Here is a 15,301-nt window from a genome sequence, read left to right on the forward strand (position 1 = left end):
TAGCCGATTTAGACCGGCGTGGATGTTCCTATACACGGGAGAAGCAAGGGTGAACATGGATCTACTTCAAAAGACAGTAAGAGAAAAACAAGTAAAATACAAAAGACAATACGACTCCAGACATGGAGTAAAAGAGATGCTGGTTCGTGAAGGAGACTGGGTATGTGTCAAAGAACCGAAAAAAACTCTCAAGGGTGAATCCATCTTCAGACCTCCACAGAGAATTGTGAGTTGCCATGGGAAGTCTGTCATCCTCGATGATGGAAAGAGATGGTCTGGAGATGATCTCATAAAAGTAACAAAAGACATCCAAGAGACCAGCATATCTAAGGACAACAGTCCTGACAGACCATCACAACACGCCTCAAATTCCCTAAGAGAATCCCTCTGTGAACACGTGGACAATAAAAGACCTCACTCCATTCATCAAGGAGTCCCCACTGGAAGAATGTCCAGAGGGAACCGCAAAATCATCCAAAACTTCAACAATGACTATGTCTATTACTAATGTACCCCAGTTTACCCATCTTCCCTCTGCCTCTCCCACTTGACCCCCCCCCCTTTTTTCCCCTTTCACTTTCCTGTTTTTTTTCTCCCCCCCTGTCTTTCTTTTTTTCTTTTGCCTCATGTGGGGGAGATGTTATGGTAATACATGCACGGGTCTCTTTAGAACCTCGTGCATGTATGTTCCATTTGAGAGTGCCTCGCCAGTTGGTGCTTCTACTGCGACAACCCCGGGGACTCGAATAAAGCTCTCAAACTCCTTCAATTTGAGTGTGCTTCTTTATTACAGAATGTACATCGAAAATCTGAGACCTTTTTTTAGCAGGTCTATACTCAAAGGTCACTTCACCCAAAGATTCCATTGGCTATGTAAATGAATGGTTCAGATTGTCCCTGCTGTGCTTCCCTGAGTAAACAGATCATACAGCTGAAACACACAAAATAAATTGATCACTGTAAACTAAGTCCTCCTTTCAAAAAGTTTACTTTGGTTCTTCTCACTCTCTGAAATTTGCCACTTAACTGGGATTCCTCTTCACTAAACTGTAGTAGGTTAATGGACAGTTTTCCTTGAAAAGGTGTTCTGCTACAGTGTCACTTCCTGCCGTCACCTCTCTGTGTTCCTTGTTCATATAGTTCCAGAAGTGGAGGCCATATGACAAGTTAAATACACTCTCCGCATTCTCCCATTTCTCATAGTATCTTCTCCAGGAAGGATACGAAATGGGGTAGAACCGCTTTGGCTGCAAATAGGAAAAGTTCTGGCACATAGCATCTCCCACGTTGGCAAAGTCTGGCATCTTGCATAGTTTTGCAGACATGCGAGTGTAGAGCATCGGCCCTTGCTGCCCCCACATGTCCCCATTATAATTGATTACATAATCTACCATGCAGTCCCAGAGGAAGGGGTGATGTCTGTTGAAGCCAAGCACAGAACTGCTGCAGGAGTGAGAATGCTCTGCCACCAGGAAGTCTTCAACTGGGACTGGCCTCAAGGAGACCACATCTGTGTCCATGTAGATACCCCCATACTTCCATACCAGTGCCGCCCTGCAGGCATCAGACACATGATGAATCCAGAAGCGCTGCTTGCTTGGGTCAATCTGCAAAGAAAATAAATACAATAACCATTGGCACTCTCAGGATAGACAGCTGTATTTAGCAATGCCAATTTTTAATATTGTATGTAATAATGTACAGAATTTTTGATTCATATATGTTTAGGAATTCTGGGCCAAAATTCAAAATCCAACTGCAGCACAGCAGAACACTAAAAATAAATCCCCACTGTATATTTGAATAATGAGCAGGAGTCTAATTTCTGTACCACGTAGGTAGAAATGTTTTGGCAGCAAAACGAAAGACTGGAAAAGGTGGTTTTCCACCTCGTAATGGCGAGGATCATCTTGGTGCCAATTTGTAACACTAACTCACGAAAAGGCAAATCCCTCTATACTGTGACTTAATACTGGGCTGATGAGAAAGGAAAGAGCAAGGAAGGAGTGGAGGGGTGGTGGATTGGGATTGTGGATTTGGCTGAGGTGGTGAATTAGCATTGTGCCTTTGATTTGGGAAAGCAAAATAGCTGGAAGAGAAGGATGGGTTCAATTAACTAGGACTCTGTGTAAGGTGAACATAGATATTGAGGATATGAGGATAGCTTTGGAGGCAGACAGAGGACTGCTAAGTGGATGACAGAGCAAGTAATCAAGATGTCAATCTTAAAGGAGCGGAAATGTGGTGTCAATCCAACCGTTGTTTTTCCTTTTCATTGGTTTCCCAGCAACAGAAAGCAGGACGTTAGGAAATTACACCAGTAGGTTTACAGAACCCAGCTCCTCGAATTCTTACAAGGCCTATTATGAGTCACTGCAATGCACCAGAAAAGGATGTTAGCAAACACCAAATATATGAAATTTGGTTGGTTATGGGCCTCATTAAAAGTTTGCCGGTATCCTGGCGGATTTACCACCAGGTTACCGGCAAACTGTATTACCGTTACTGACATTTAGGGGCCGATTCATGGAACAAATGTGTGCCGAAAATCTCAGTGCAAGCTGGTGCAAGGTAGTGTGATTCAAGGAAGGGCCTTCGCATGTTTTCCACTGGTTGTGCGCCAAATCCGTGCGTGGCGAACACGGGCGCACACGTCATTGCAACAACCTGAACGCTGTGCGCGACGCGCACAACGTCGGCGCACACACTAAAATGAGGGCGGTACACGGAGCGTAATACGCGGAATAGGGAACAACGCGTGAAAAAGAAGGCGTAACTGGGGAAGTACTGCAGAGAAATACACGGAACGCCCACACACACGCGAACAACTCGTATTCATGGATTCGAATACTGGAAACAAGAGCATGCTAAAAGACACGCACAGGCGTCAACACGTCTGCTACAGGAAGGCAGGCGTAAGCGTCCCCGCGCACAGTATAAAAGTCCGCGCAAACGACAATAACGTATATACAGCTACGATGAATGCCCCATTTGTCACAGCACTGATCGTGGGACACCGCAGAAGGAGGAGAATAGCCAGGACCCTCATTTTTCCCCCCAGACTACCCTTTTTGGGATGCCTGACAACCAGGTCTACAGCAGGTATTGGTTTCCACCTCGTATCATCCTAGACCTGGTCAGGGAGTGGGAAGATGACCTCACATCCCCCATCCTGTGCTCCCAAGCATTGAGCCCCTTGGAGAAGGTGCTCAATGTCCTGCATTTTTTGGCCACTGGGTCATTTCAGCGGACCACTGCCATAGTGGGGGGGTCTCAAAGGCCACGCAGTAATGCTGCCTACACCAGGTGTTGGCAATCAAGACTGCGCGCCCCTCAGTCCACAGGCACATATACATGCCCAAAACACCTTCATAAAGGCAGGCCGTGGTCCAGGATTTTTACAGGGTGGCACACTTCCCCAAAGTGCTCGGTGCCATAGATTGCACCCATGTGGCCCTACGTCCACCTAGGGCCACTGAGCACATCTATCGAAACCGCAAGCACTGGCATTCCATCAATGTGCAGGTTGTATGCGATGCAAAGGGAATCATCACCTCTGTCTATGCAAACTACCCTGGGTCCACCCATGACAGTTTCATATACAGAATGTCTGCCCTGAGCCGGGCCCTGGAAGCTGGGCAGCATGGCGACACATGTCTCCTAGGTGAGTACAAATGCCTGTGCACATGCATGCATGTCACACACAGACTAATACACAAATCCTAATAATCACAACCATTAACACCTCCTCAGGGGACAGTGCCTGCCCTCTGAGCAACCACATGATGACGCCAATCTGGAACCCCACCACACCACCCCAGGTAAGATACAACGCTGCCCATTTTGCAACCAGGGGCATAGTGAAGTGCACATTCGGAGTGCTCAAGTCACGCTTCTGCTCCCTTGACCGCTTTGGCGGGCAGCTACTATATGCACCCCCAGTAGTGTGCAGGATCATTGTGGCAGCATGTGTCCTGCACAATGTTGCAACACGGCAGGGTGTACCGGTGGACATGGTGGTGCCCCCACATCCCCAACCACAGGCACAGGTGCTGCCCATGGGAGGGGATAGGGCATATGGCGAGGCAGCCCGGACCCAGCTTGTGGCCACATTTTTCACCTAAACTCCCACCCCTGCAGAGTGCACACAGGCCTGGCACATATCAGGTGACAATCGATGATGACAAAGAGACAGTCAACTGTCACAACCTTACCACCCTGAGAATGTTGCCATGGAAGTGCTACATTGTGTGCATCCCTAGCTACTCAAACCAAACCAATCCTGTGTGACCAAAAGGAACACATGCAAGGTGTGTATCACACCCACCTGCAAAACAGGCCATGATTATCCCTGCTATGCCACCCAAACCCTCCCAACCCACATCACCCTTGTCTGCCACACCATGACATGGCAAGCAACAGCAAAAGGCCAACACATGACCAGAAAGATGCGAAGTGACATGTGATAAATGGAAAGTGGCTCGAGACAATGGCGCCTGATATGGAATCAGATGAAATGACTGACCATCAACCTCACACACATACCAAGTCACACACGAATGCTTACCACCAGTTGTAGCACGAACATAACACTGAATGCCTGTTCACATGCACATTGTGCAAGGCAAAATCTCTGCTTCCAAACCCGTCTGCTGTGTGTGTCTCCTGCAACACACTGCTCAGCACACAGCACAGTCAGCAGCCATTGTGTTGCAGATAAACCTTGAGCATCACAAGAAAATGACTAATATGATAAACAACCAATTGAGGCATGTACAGGATCCCCAAATTGTCATAGGTCATGCGCTGCAGGGACACAGCGGGCACCAGAACGCAATCTGTGTGTACCTGTGGGCATGGAAGGGTGGTTGTACATGTGGGGGATCATGGTGCAACTGTGTGTGTCAGTAGGGACATGCACTCAATGCATGCATGTGAAATAAAGTGACCCTCAGTGTCCTCTACACATCACATGTGAACATTGCCCATGTGTACACCCCAGCATGTTAAAACAAACCAATCCCCTGACACCTGAAGAGTAAACACAGCACAGGAACAGGTATTGATCAGCAGAACACATTGTGTACATAGTACTCCACATTTACAATTTCAAAGTGCCCAAGACACTGTAGCCCAAGCCAAATGTCCAACAACAAAAGGTCCTCCCTCATTTACACATCACCATGACCTACTGAACAACTGTGTCTGGGGTATTTGGCCTTTTTACTTCAAGTTCACCTGGCTACCGGATCACCCCACCCCTTGTTCTCCATGTTCCACCTTGGGTGTAAATAGGATTCAGCTCCCTCATAGCCAGCCATGACTGGTAAAAATACAAAATCGCAGAGAACTGCAAGGAGGAAAACCCACAAATCATTGAAAAAGCTTGTAGGCACCAAAAAATCCTGGAAGAGTCTCCAGTAGATGACTTGAAGTAGCAGAAAACGTCCAATCACATGTCCAAGCACAATGACAGAACAACCAAGGTTTCATAGTTTAATAATGCTCCAACAGGATGGGCACCATCTTTGGTACATAATAAACAATGATGGTGCAACAACTGATGGGTAGTGTCACAGCTCTGGTGTCCAGGCTCAGGAGTGGCACAAACCAACCACCCCCTCCATGGTCTGGGCGCCTGCAAGGTCAAACTTACACAGGCCTCTGAGACCCCGGCGGGGAAAGAGGGTCAGGGATATGTTGTGTTTCGACAGGTATTGGTATTCAGGATAACTGTAAAGAGGAGTAGGAGAGGGGAGTAGGATTGGCAAGGGAAAGTAGGGAAAATCAAAAAAACAACAATTGACAATAACACATACTCAATCACACAAAACATGTTCATCATGCACATTGTAGCAAATGAGTCAAAAGCAAGCCAAAGAGAGACTTATCTCTGGGTGAGTGCTGGCCTCCTGCCTGCGCACTCTCAGGTCTGGCAACAGGAGCAGTTGAATGGTGTAAAGAGAGTGTGAGTTACAAATACGTGTGTGTTTACAACACACACACACAACACCATACATGCCCTAAAGTAAGTGACTCCTCCAAAAACAAACACTCTTGTCTGCTGCTATGTACCCATATGTTAGCTTCCCCCCGTCATGGTTCATACACTGTCAATGCAGTAAGGCAGGCACACATGGGTGCGTGGGAAATGGAAGACCAATGCGTCAAGAATCACACATCGTACAATGGTCCCTGGGTGAGCAGCTAGACGCGTATAGCGAGGTGCGACTTCAGTACAAGTTGTGTTCTTGCATCTGCAGATGTCTACAGGTAGTGCACGTGTCAATTAGCACATGCCAATGATATGCACTGCACACGAGTCTGTGACTTGCTGGGTGTCCTTGTGCGCGGCATCGGTTCCTGGCTAGGAACGCTACTGCACCAATAACTTGGATTCCATGGAGCAGGGGGGACGGGAGAATATGTGTGACAGCCCCTGTGTGTGCCCCTGACAACTTTGAAAGCAACTTGCCATTTGTCCCCCAACGCATCTTAGCTGGACTGTGCGCTTCAGCAACAATATCTTGTCCAAGCTCCCCATCACAGGCGCTACTTAGCATGCATGTGCAAGTGGCCTGGTGGAAGGTTGGCTGTGGTGTGGCTCCCTTGTGCTGCTCACCTTGCTTGGAGCTCCTGGGAACACGTCTGATTCTGTTGGAAGCCTGAGCACAAGCCCTGTGCCACAGCTTGTGCCCACATGCGCATGTGTGCCCCACCGAACGTGGCCAGCTATCTGTCGAAGTATGCCCCATGTCTGCTGGCAAAGGTGGCCTGGAGGGTCATTCACCTGCAGAAAGGGCACAACACATATAATTAACGCTGGAAAGTTCCCTGTGTGTGTCTATTCATGCTGGTTGTGACTGGGCCATGTCAGGGTCCTACGTCAGAAATCGTTCCACCATCAGTGTGACTTTGACAGGCAAGGGTGCCGGGCACTGTCTACATCATGAAGTGCAACAAGCACATGTACAGCAAAGAAAAGCAACATACTTCACAATGTATATAAATCAATGCACACATCAATCATGAACCCACCCAAATCTAATACAGACATGCCCTGGATACAAACCCCACAATCCCCACTAGGGGTGTCAACACAAGTAGTACAGCAGCGGACAGGCCACAGATATGACAGTCCAAAGCCCTTGTGTAAATGGCTGTAACACTGAACTATCCTTGCGAGCCCATGGATAAGGGAAGCAGGAGTGGCCTATGTGAGTCAGGACCCCAAGCTGCAAACACATACACGAGACAAGCTTGAAGCGGCCCAGCTGGAACAGACAGTGGATGCTTTCAAAAGCCAAAAAGCACCACACCGTCACATGAATGCACAATAGACAAACAATGTTAAACTATATTAACTAATTAAACTAACAATGAACAACCTGCATAACCTAATTAAAATAACTATCAAATAGTCAATATCAACTAACTAAACTAAAATCAAAAATCAAAAATGGCCACATATGACCCGGGGGGAGGAACCCAGGAGAGGAGAGGTACAGGGTGCACCTCAACACCCACATGCGATGATGTTGAGACAAAAAAAAAACCTCCATGGGCTCAATGACTGCACAGCCCGACCTGTGTGGGAGATATCTTGTCGTCCGAATCAGCCTCTTCCTGAAAAGGTTGACGTGGCACAGGAGCTAGGCCACGCCAAGGTGCAGCTTTCCCCTCATTGGCATCACGTCTGCCAGATGGGTGAGCCTGGTTCTGTGCGGTGATGACACGTAGGTCAGCATGCAGAACCTCCCGTGATACACGTGCTTCCTCTTGTAAGGTAGCACATGTAAAACAGAGTTCTTCCTGCATGGCCTGGCTGGACAACTGATGCACCTCCTGGCAAGCACGTTGCTCAGCCGAGATGGTACGCTCAAGCTGTGCAAACCTCTCCTCTGACCACTCTCTCTGGATCATCAAGAGGACACCCAGAGTGGATCTGAGGGAATCATACTCAACCCTCAGGGTCTCCATGTGTGCCTCTGCGTGAGCAGCAATTGCTTGATGCAAAGACAACATTTCAGCCTGGCATGCCCTGTCTGAGGCCGCAATGCCCAGCCTGAGCAAGCGGGCTGTGGACTGTGCAATCCGCTGCTGGAGAAGCACCTGCCTAGCAGGGGGAGCACGGATTGGGCCACACGCTCCATGCTCATAGCGATGTTCTCAATTGCTGCACCTGCCATTCTGTATTGGCAGTAATGTCTTGTTCCCACTCAGTATGCCTCGGTGGCACGCAGCCACCGTGTTGCTGGGCTTGACACCTGTGGGGCCCAAGGACCGGGTTTCCTTGTCGGGTTGGCACCTACCGCAGCTGCAGGACTACATTCCCCCGTCTACGTGATGTCCCAGGAACATCAGCGACTGGTGTGGAAGGTGACCCTGCGTCCCAATCCACCACAGGCGGAGGTCCCACCACTGACTGGCCCCTCAGCGCAGGTGTCACGGACAGAGGAGCATCCACATCAGAATCACTCACCCCTGACAAATGGACCAGATGCACATCCAACTCGACAGGGACGTCAGAGTGGTCATCTGTGCTGGACTCATTGCCAGCCATAGACAAGATGGTCTGTAACACATGTGGGTTCTCGTGGTCTACCACCCCATGACCCCAACTTGTGCCGGGTTGCTGTTGTGATGACAACCCTGTGCCTGGCATGACAACTCCATCCTCTGGGCCCATTGCGTCACCATCTGAAAAGTGCAGAAAAAATAACATCAGTACATATGTCAGAAGCACAAAACACACAAACACACATAGACATCACACAGACAGCCAACACATGAAGCAGACATGTCACACACAAATGAGAACCTGCCATGCATGCAAGGTCACTTTGACATAGCATCAGTGAGTAGGGATGTAGAACGGTGTAACACGGCTCAAAAGTGGGTAGATGCAGTGCAGTACATGTGTACGTTACCCACTATCTACATGAACAAGTACATCATGATGTGTATCAATAAACGTGAAGGCAGTGCAAGGGCAAGTTCAGGAATCACGTGCAATGTGCATGCAATGGGTTGCATGGCTACAAGCAAACCCTCCTCCCCCTAAGTGAAAATGCAGGGATGCCTTGCATGGTAGCAAAAGGGTGACCAGAGTCCTGTGCATTGGCAGACAGTGTTGTCTAGCATCAATTGCATCATCAGAGTCAACTGACAACACAGCAGATGATGATGGGATAGTAAGCAGGACACATGATGAACCCTCAGTAGTACACACATGCGTGCAGAAGCCACTACACCAGTGGACAGAGTCAGTGGGCCTGAAACAGGGTGAGGCCTGTGCCCCACACAGACTGTCACACCCTAAACATGTGTGGGACGCAGGACTGAGCCAGAGTGGGCACGGGAAGACTGATGAAATGCCATGAAATGTAGGTCACCCTGGACACGTTTTACAATGATCATCCAGTCAAGGACACATAGGGGCATGCATGGAATGCACATGGAGCATGAATGGGCAACCAGGTCCCTGTGGAGCATATGCCATCTGCACAGTCCAAGTGAGACACCCTGCATGAAGGACGGAGGATGTACCCCACTGCATGTGTCTGGCAGGTTGGCTGGTGGAAGTTAGCATGTACACAGGAGGCTTTAGCAGGCCATTGCATAACAGCAAAATGATGCACACCACTGCAAAGGTGAAACTGGGGTGCAGGAAGGGTGGAGGGGCAAGTGAGCATGCCTACCTGGAGTACCCGCATGCAGGCAGAGAACACATGCACGTCAGTCATGCCATGACATAGTCCCAGTGCTGAGAGGAAGGACACCCCAGGCTACATGCAGAAGAGCTAGTGAGCTGGAACATGGACTGGAGGGTTATCCGGGTGACTAGCATGTGAGTAGGGTGCAAGTGTGGTGATGAGGACAGTCCCCACCTGCTCAACATGGCCGCCATCCTGCACAGCAGGCACACATCAGTGAAGCATTGCATGACTTGCACATGAGAACGGTTCTAGGTCAAATGTTTTAATGCAAAGGATTGAATGACCAAAGTGTTGAAACAAAAGGAACAAAAACAAAAGGGTCAATTAATTTTTCCCAATTATTTGGGGGTCCCCCTCAAACGCTGGTTTATGTTGCAAAAACCATGTAATTTTTTACTGTACGAAAAACCAATAATAAATATACATTCCTAATGACAAATTCGATCCTTTGGTATGCGATCCTATTACCTCGACCCTTTGATCATTTGATCTTTTCGGTGTTGAATGTTTGACCGGTCTCCCATGAGAACCATGTACACATGACATGTAGTGGCAGTCATGCACAACACATCAAACAAGTAAAACACACATGGCCTCGACATACACGCAACTACACTCACTGGACTGGGCATCAAAGTCTTGCATCTCTCCCACTCCTCCGACCAATTCTTGTGGTATGAACTCTGCAACAACTGACTCGTGCGGAGTGAGGTCTTCTCCTCAGGTGCCGCCCCACTGCCAGTCACCAGTGTCATGTTGTAATTTGAGGCACGCTTCGATTTAGCGCTGCGTTTGAGGTCATTCCAACGCTTTTTGCACTCTTGCGCAGTGCTCACCTCATGGCCGAATGCACTCACATCTTCCGCAACTTGCTTCCAGTGGGTATGACGATGGGCAGCCGTAATTTGACAATTCAGCCTCACTAGTATGTCACGGTTGTGGTCCCGCACGTAGTCCACGAGGAAGTCCAGTTCCTGCTTGCAGAAAGGCTTCTTCCTCAACGTGCAGGAGGCCATAGCTGTGTCTGGGGTCCCAGCCTGTACTGCAGGTGCAACCTTCCCCCTCTTGGACGCTGGTCCAGACCCTGGCTGGCAAATGCCGACCTGATCAGTATGGGCAGTGGCGCTGGTGGAATGAGCCGAGGGAGTGGCAGGTGGAACATGGAGGGAGGCCCTGACTTGCGTTAGTGGCTGCTGGGTGCCCTGGAATGGACCCTGCACAGCAACATCCGCTGGGCCAGGGTCATTGACCGGGACAGTCCTGGTTGGTAGACTCACATGTCGGCTGCATCTGCCCCTGCAGTTGCCGACACCCGGCTGGTCGGGGCAGCAGATGACATCACTGCCCCAGGGACACATGCCTCGGTCTGGGCAGCCCTGCGTGCATCTACGGAGTGCCTCCTGACCACCTGAAAATCTTCCATGGACTCTTCAAGTGCCAACGCAGCCTGCGCTGGCAAACCCTGAGCCTGGGTGGTGGTGTCCACAACTGCACCTGCAGCTACCACTACCCTTGGGCCCGTGGCAGTCGATGAAATGGACTGCCGGGTCACATGGGCGCCAGTGCCAGATGCAAGACCTGCATCTCCCGGAGCTCCAGGGGGTGGTGGCATGACTGCACCAACACATGGCACAACATCGTGCCGAGGTGGTGCACCCCTGCCTCTTCCTCCTCTGCAGCCACCCTGGATACCCTGTAGTCCCCCTACTCCCTGGTCACCAGAGCTATGTCCCTCACCTTTCTTGGCCTCCCAACCATGGCACAGATGTAGTAGTGCCGGCACAGATGTAATGGTGCGGATGGGAGGTGTACACAACAATTGTCCTGGGCAATTGGGGTGAAGGGGTGGGATACAAGATGTTAAAAGCAGCCAGCACCTGCAAGGCTGTATGTGACCCCAGTGATGAAGTGACGGGTCACGCAATGCTCAGGCACCCCAAAACTGCAGTAAAACCGTGCATGCAACCCCCAGTAGCCCACGTGTGTGGATTTAACCTCCCGCAGTACGCGGTGGCACCAAGGGACGCGAAAAACACATACTAGTGGGACACGCAGTCTACTATGACCTCGAAAACGGGTACGCGATACACAGGGGCACCCGCAGTGGGAAAAATAGCATGCGCGACTCACCGTCAGACTAGCGTGATAATGAAAAACATGCGTAGCCAATACCCCTGCCAAAAGAAGAGATACGTCTTTGATCCGCTGTGAAGTTGTGAAGGTGCGTGAAACAACACGAAGTAGCAACACACACGTCAGTCTCCATGAAAGGCAGGTACAGCGAACTGCTGGCCTCGCTCACCTTTAACTCGTGCTGAGGGAAACACCCGTGTGCGTCACGTCACTTACACGCTGAGGCCCTTTCCTCTGATTACACACATTAACACGCAGACGTGCTGTTTTTTCACGTGCTGAATCACTATGCACCCGTGACTAGGGAAACACCCGTGGGCATAATGTCACAGACGCACTTATGCGCTAAGGGCCTTTCCTCGAATTACACGCTGGCGTACTGTTTTTTCATGTGCCTATTCACTCCGTATCAAGCTGGCCACGTGACAACACACGGAAGACCTCGCTCCTGCCCAGAAGGCCGATTTACTGCCCCCAGAGCCCCGAGCACGCTCCCACCTGCCATCTGCTACTGCCTGCCTGCCCGCTGGCCACGTGCCCTCCTATTTGGTGCCTGCACGTCAGCCATCTGCAGGGGTCTAGTTGCTGTGACTACCCCTGCTGGAACAGAAGACTCCCGACTGGAGTACCATCTCTCTCCAAAGCCCAGCCCCAGGACCCAGTTTCCCACCCACACCTGCCTCGGGGGTTGCCATGTCGGACATAACACCATCTGGCTCCACTGGGAACCCCCAGCCAGAGAGGCAGAGGGCTACCAGCTACAGTGCTGCAGAAGTTGGTATCATGGTGGAGCAAGTCCTGGGGCATTATGATGCCCTCTTTGGAAGTTCACGCGCCGACAATGAAGGATGGAAGGGGATCTGGATGGACATTGTGGCTGCCATCAACGTGGAGCGGGTGGCAGGCCGCGACTTGCAACATGTCCGGAAGCTCTGGGAGGACATCAGGTCCAGGACCCTGTGCAAGGCCCGGCGTCTCCTGAAGGCAAAGCATGCAAATGGGCTCCGGGTCTGTCTTACCAACATGCAGATGAGGGTCCTGGAATGCATACACCAAATGCTCCACCTTCAGATCCTTCAGAGGTAGACCTGTCTGGAGTAAATCGGTAAGTGTCCATGCGTACTGATTGGATGCTGTGCATGTTGAGGTGTAGCAGGAGTGTGCAGGTTGCACATATGTCTTGGAAGGCCCATGTATGGATGTGTATGTACAGGGACATGAGCCTACCGCATGAGAGTCCAGTCATGTGTGAGGCACATCAACGGTGTATGAGTACAAAAGCATGATGGCCAAATGCATGTTGGGGTGCACGCATGTTTACAAATCTGTGTATGTACCATGGCATGGTTGGGATGTGACGCATGGATGCGGGTTCCACCTTCATGTACGTGCACAGTGTATATGTGCGTATGAGGGTATTTGACATGTGTGCCACTGTGATACACCATGGATGCATGTGACACTGACATGTAGGAGGGATTGGCAGATGTGACATGGATGCCGATGATTTGACTGCAACAGGTGGTGTAGATGTACAGATGCAGGTATGTCTGGTGGCGTGTGTGCATGTGTTTGGCACTCCCCATGTTGCATGTGATGTCAGGCTAATCTTCGGATGGTCATGGTGTTGTATGTGTATGGATGGTGCTGCCTGCTGCAACATTCCTGTTCATTTGCGCATGTGTGTGGCTTGAAATGATATGTGTGTTGGGGAGTGTGATGCCATGTGTGAGGTTTGAGACTGCCACTCATCTACAACTGTCATGTGTGTATCAGACCATTGTACAGTGCCCTGATGCCTGTGTTCTGTCTGTCCCTGTCTATAGCGTCAACTGATGAAGAGGGCGGAGACGTGCTGTGGAGCACAGCGGCAGGGATCCCACCGCCAGCCGGACGCGCAAGGCCCAGCTCCCCTCCTAGGTTGACATCTCTTCGGGGAGTGAGGGGTCTGCTGGCGCGTCCGCAGCCGCAGCTGCCGGCGATAGGTCCAAGAGGTGGAGGTCGGAGGTGGACTCCTCATCAGCAGAAGGGGCAGCTGAGACCCCACAGGGGCCTACGGAGGAAGATGGCATGGAGTCATCCAGGTTGGTGGGGGGTTTGGTTGCGGAGGAGGCCGTGGAAGTCACATGCACAGGGCCTGGAGGTAGGGATTCCACTGGTGCCAGTGGTGCAGTCCGATCCTGTGACTGCATCATCCGGCAACAGCAGGTATGCCTTCGTCCAGACCCGTTTTCAGGTAGGGGATAGCCGCACAACAACTGGCCTTCCTCTATCTGCAGACCTGGCAATCTGGGACTGTGTTGAGCCTGTCTTGGCTGGGGTGGCGTTGCGTGTTCGTGGCATTCGTGATGATGTGCAGTGTTCCCGTGAGGACAATGCACGTCATTTCGAATGCCTCGAAGACCACGTTAGCCAGCTGGGAGGGGTCACCTGTGCTGGGTTCCTCCGTGTGCTGGAGCTTCCACTGACCCCCTCCACAACTGAACCCCCTATACGCCAGTCGTCCTCCGTGCCATCTTCCTGCCCAGTGTCACCTGGGCACCCTGTGGAGCTGCCCCTGACCCAGCGGCCAGGCTGGTGGAGGACACATCCCTGCCACAGTCGGGAGTCGGAGGTCCAGCAGGTGTGGCCACCCCAACAACTGGACCCCAGCAGGAGGAGTTTGTGCAGGCAACAACAGGCAGGCACAGGCATGGCAGAGCAGGCTCAAGGTGGGAGCGATGATGGCTCAGGGCCAACAACATCGGAGGGGCAGGCATCGGCCGGAGGGCAGGAGGACCCTGGATTGGGAGTGTCTTCCGTGTGGCAGCAGTTGGGCCAATACATAGATGCGGAGCGGCGGTGGGCGGAAGAGGCACGGTTCACTATGGTCAGGGTGGAGAACTCCATGTGCAGGGTGCTGAGGTGGGCTGAGTGCCTCGAGGCAATTCACATGAGTTGGAGGTGAACATGGTAGCATCCCTGCAAAACCTCGGGGCCATGGAACAGGCCCACCTCCAGGACATAGAACAGAAGTTCGATGAGGCTCTGGCCTGGGACATCGAAAAGTGAACCGTAGGACTTGTCCACCGCCATTGTATATAGTTAGTAGTTTTAGGTTTCATTTCTGTTTTTCATTAATTTGGGGAGCTTGGACTATGCCCCACCTTTTTGTATATAGTTCTTTATAAGGTAGGTTTTTTGGTAGGTTTCATTTCGATAGTTGGGCTCATGGACCCAGGATTTCTTCTTGCTACATAGTTGAACGGTGGATTTCTCTTCTTATTTATTTTTATTATCACCATGGAGCAATGGATTTTACTTTTTTCATTTCCTTTGGATTTGCTTTGGTGGCCGGAGAATTTGGACACATTTTCATTTGGATTGATTTGTATTCAGATTTCACATATTTTTTTTCGGTTTGGGACAGGTTACATTTCATTTCCTATTTATATTTTTGTGTGTTTTCA

General features: G+C 50.6%; 1 protein-coding gene across 1 annotated transcript in view; it reads right to left on the bottom strand.

Annotated features, from left to right (window-relative positions):
* Nucleotides 1-1,022: 1,022 nt before the first annotated feature.
* The window catches only part of LOC138492893 (alpha-1,4-N-acetylglucosaminyltransferase-like), a 218,235-nt gene continuing 203,956 nt past the window's right edge, over nucleotides 1,023-15,301 (bottom strand). The window contains exon 2 of the mRNA XM_069620206.1: nucleotides 1,023-1,607. Within this exon, the coding sequence (XP_069476307.1) occupies nucleotides 1,023-1,607 (585 nt within the window). The remainder of the gene's footprint in view (nucleotides 1,608-15,301) is intronic.

This window comes from Ambystoma mexicanum, chromosome 10 (genome assembly GCF_040938575.1).
Source record: "Ambystoma mexicanum isolate Mex_15411 chromosome 10, UKY_AmexF1_1, whole genome shotgun sequence".
Classification (NCBI taxonomy): Eukaryota; Metazoa; Chordata; class Amphibia; order Caudata; family Ambystomatidae; genus Ambystoma; species Ambystoma mexicanum.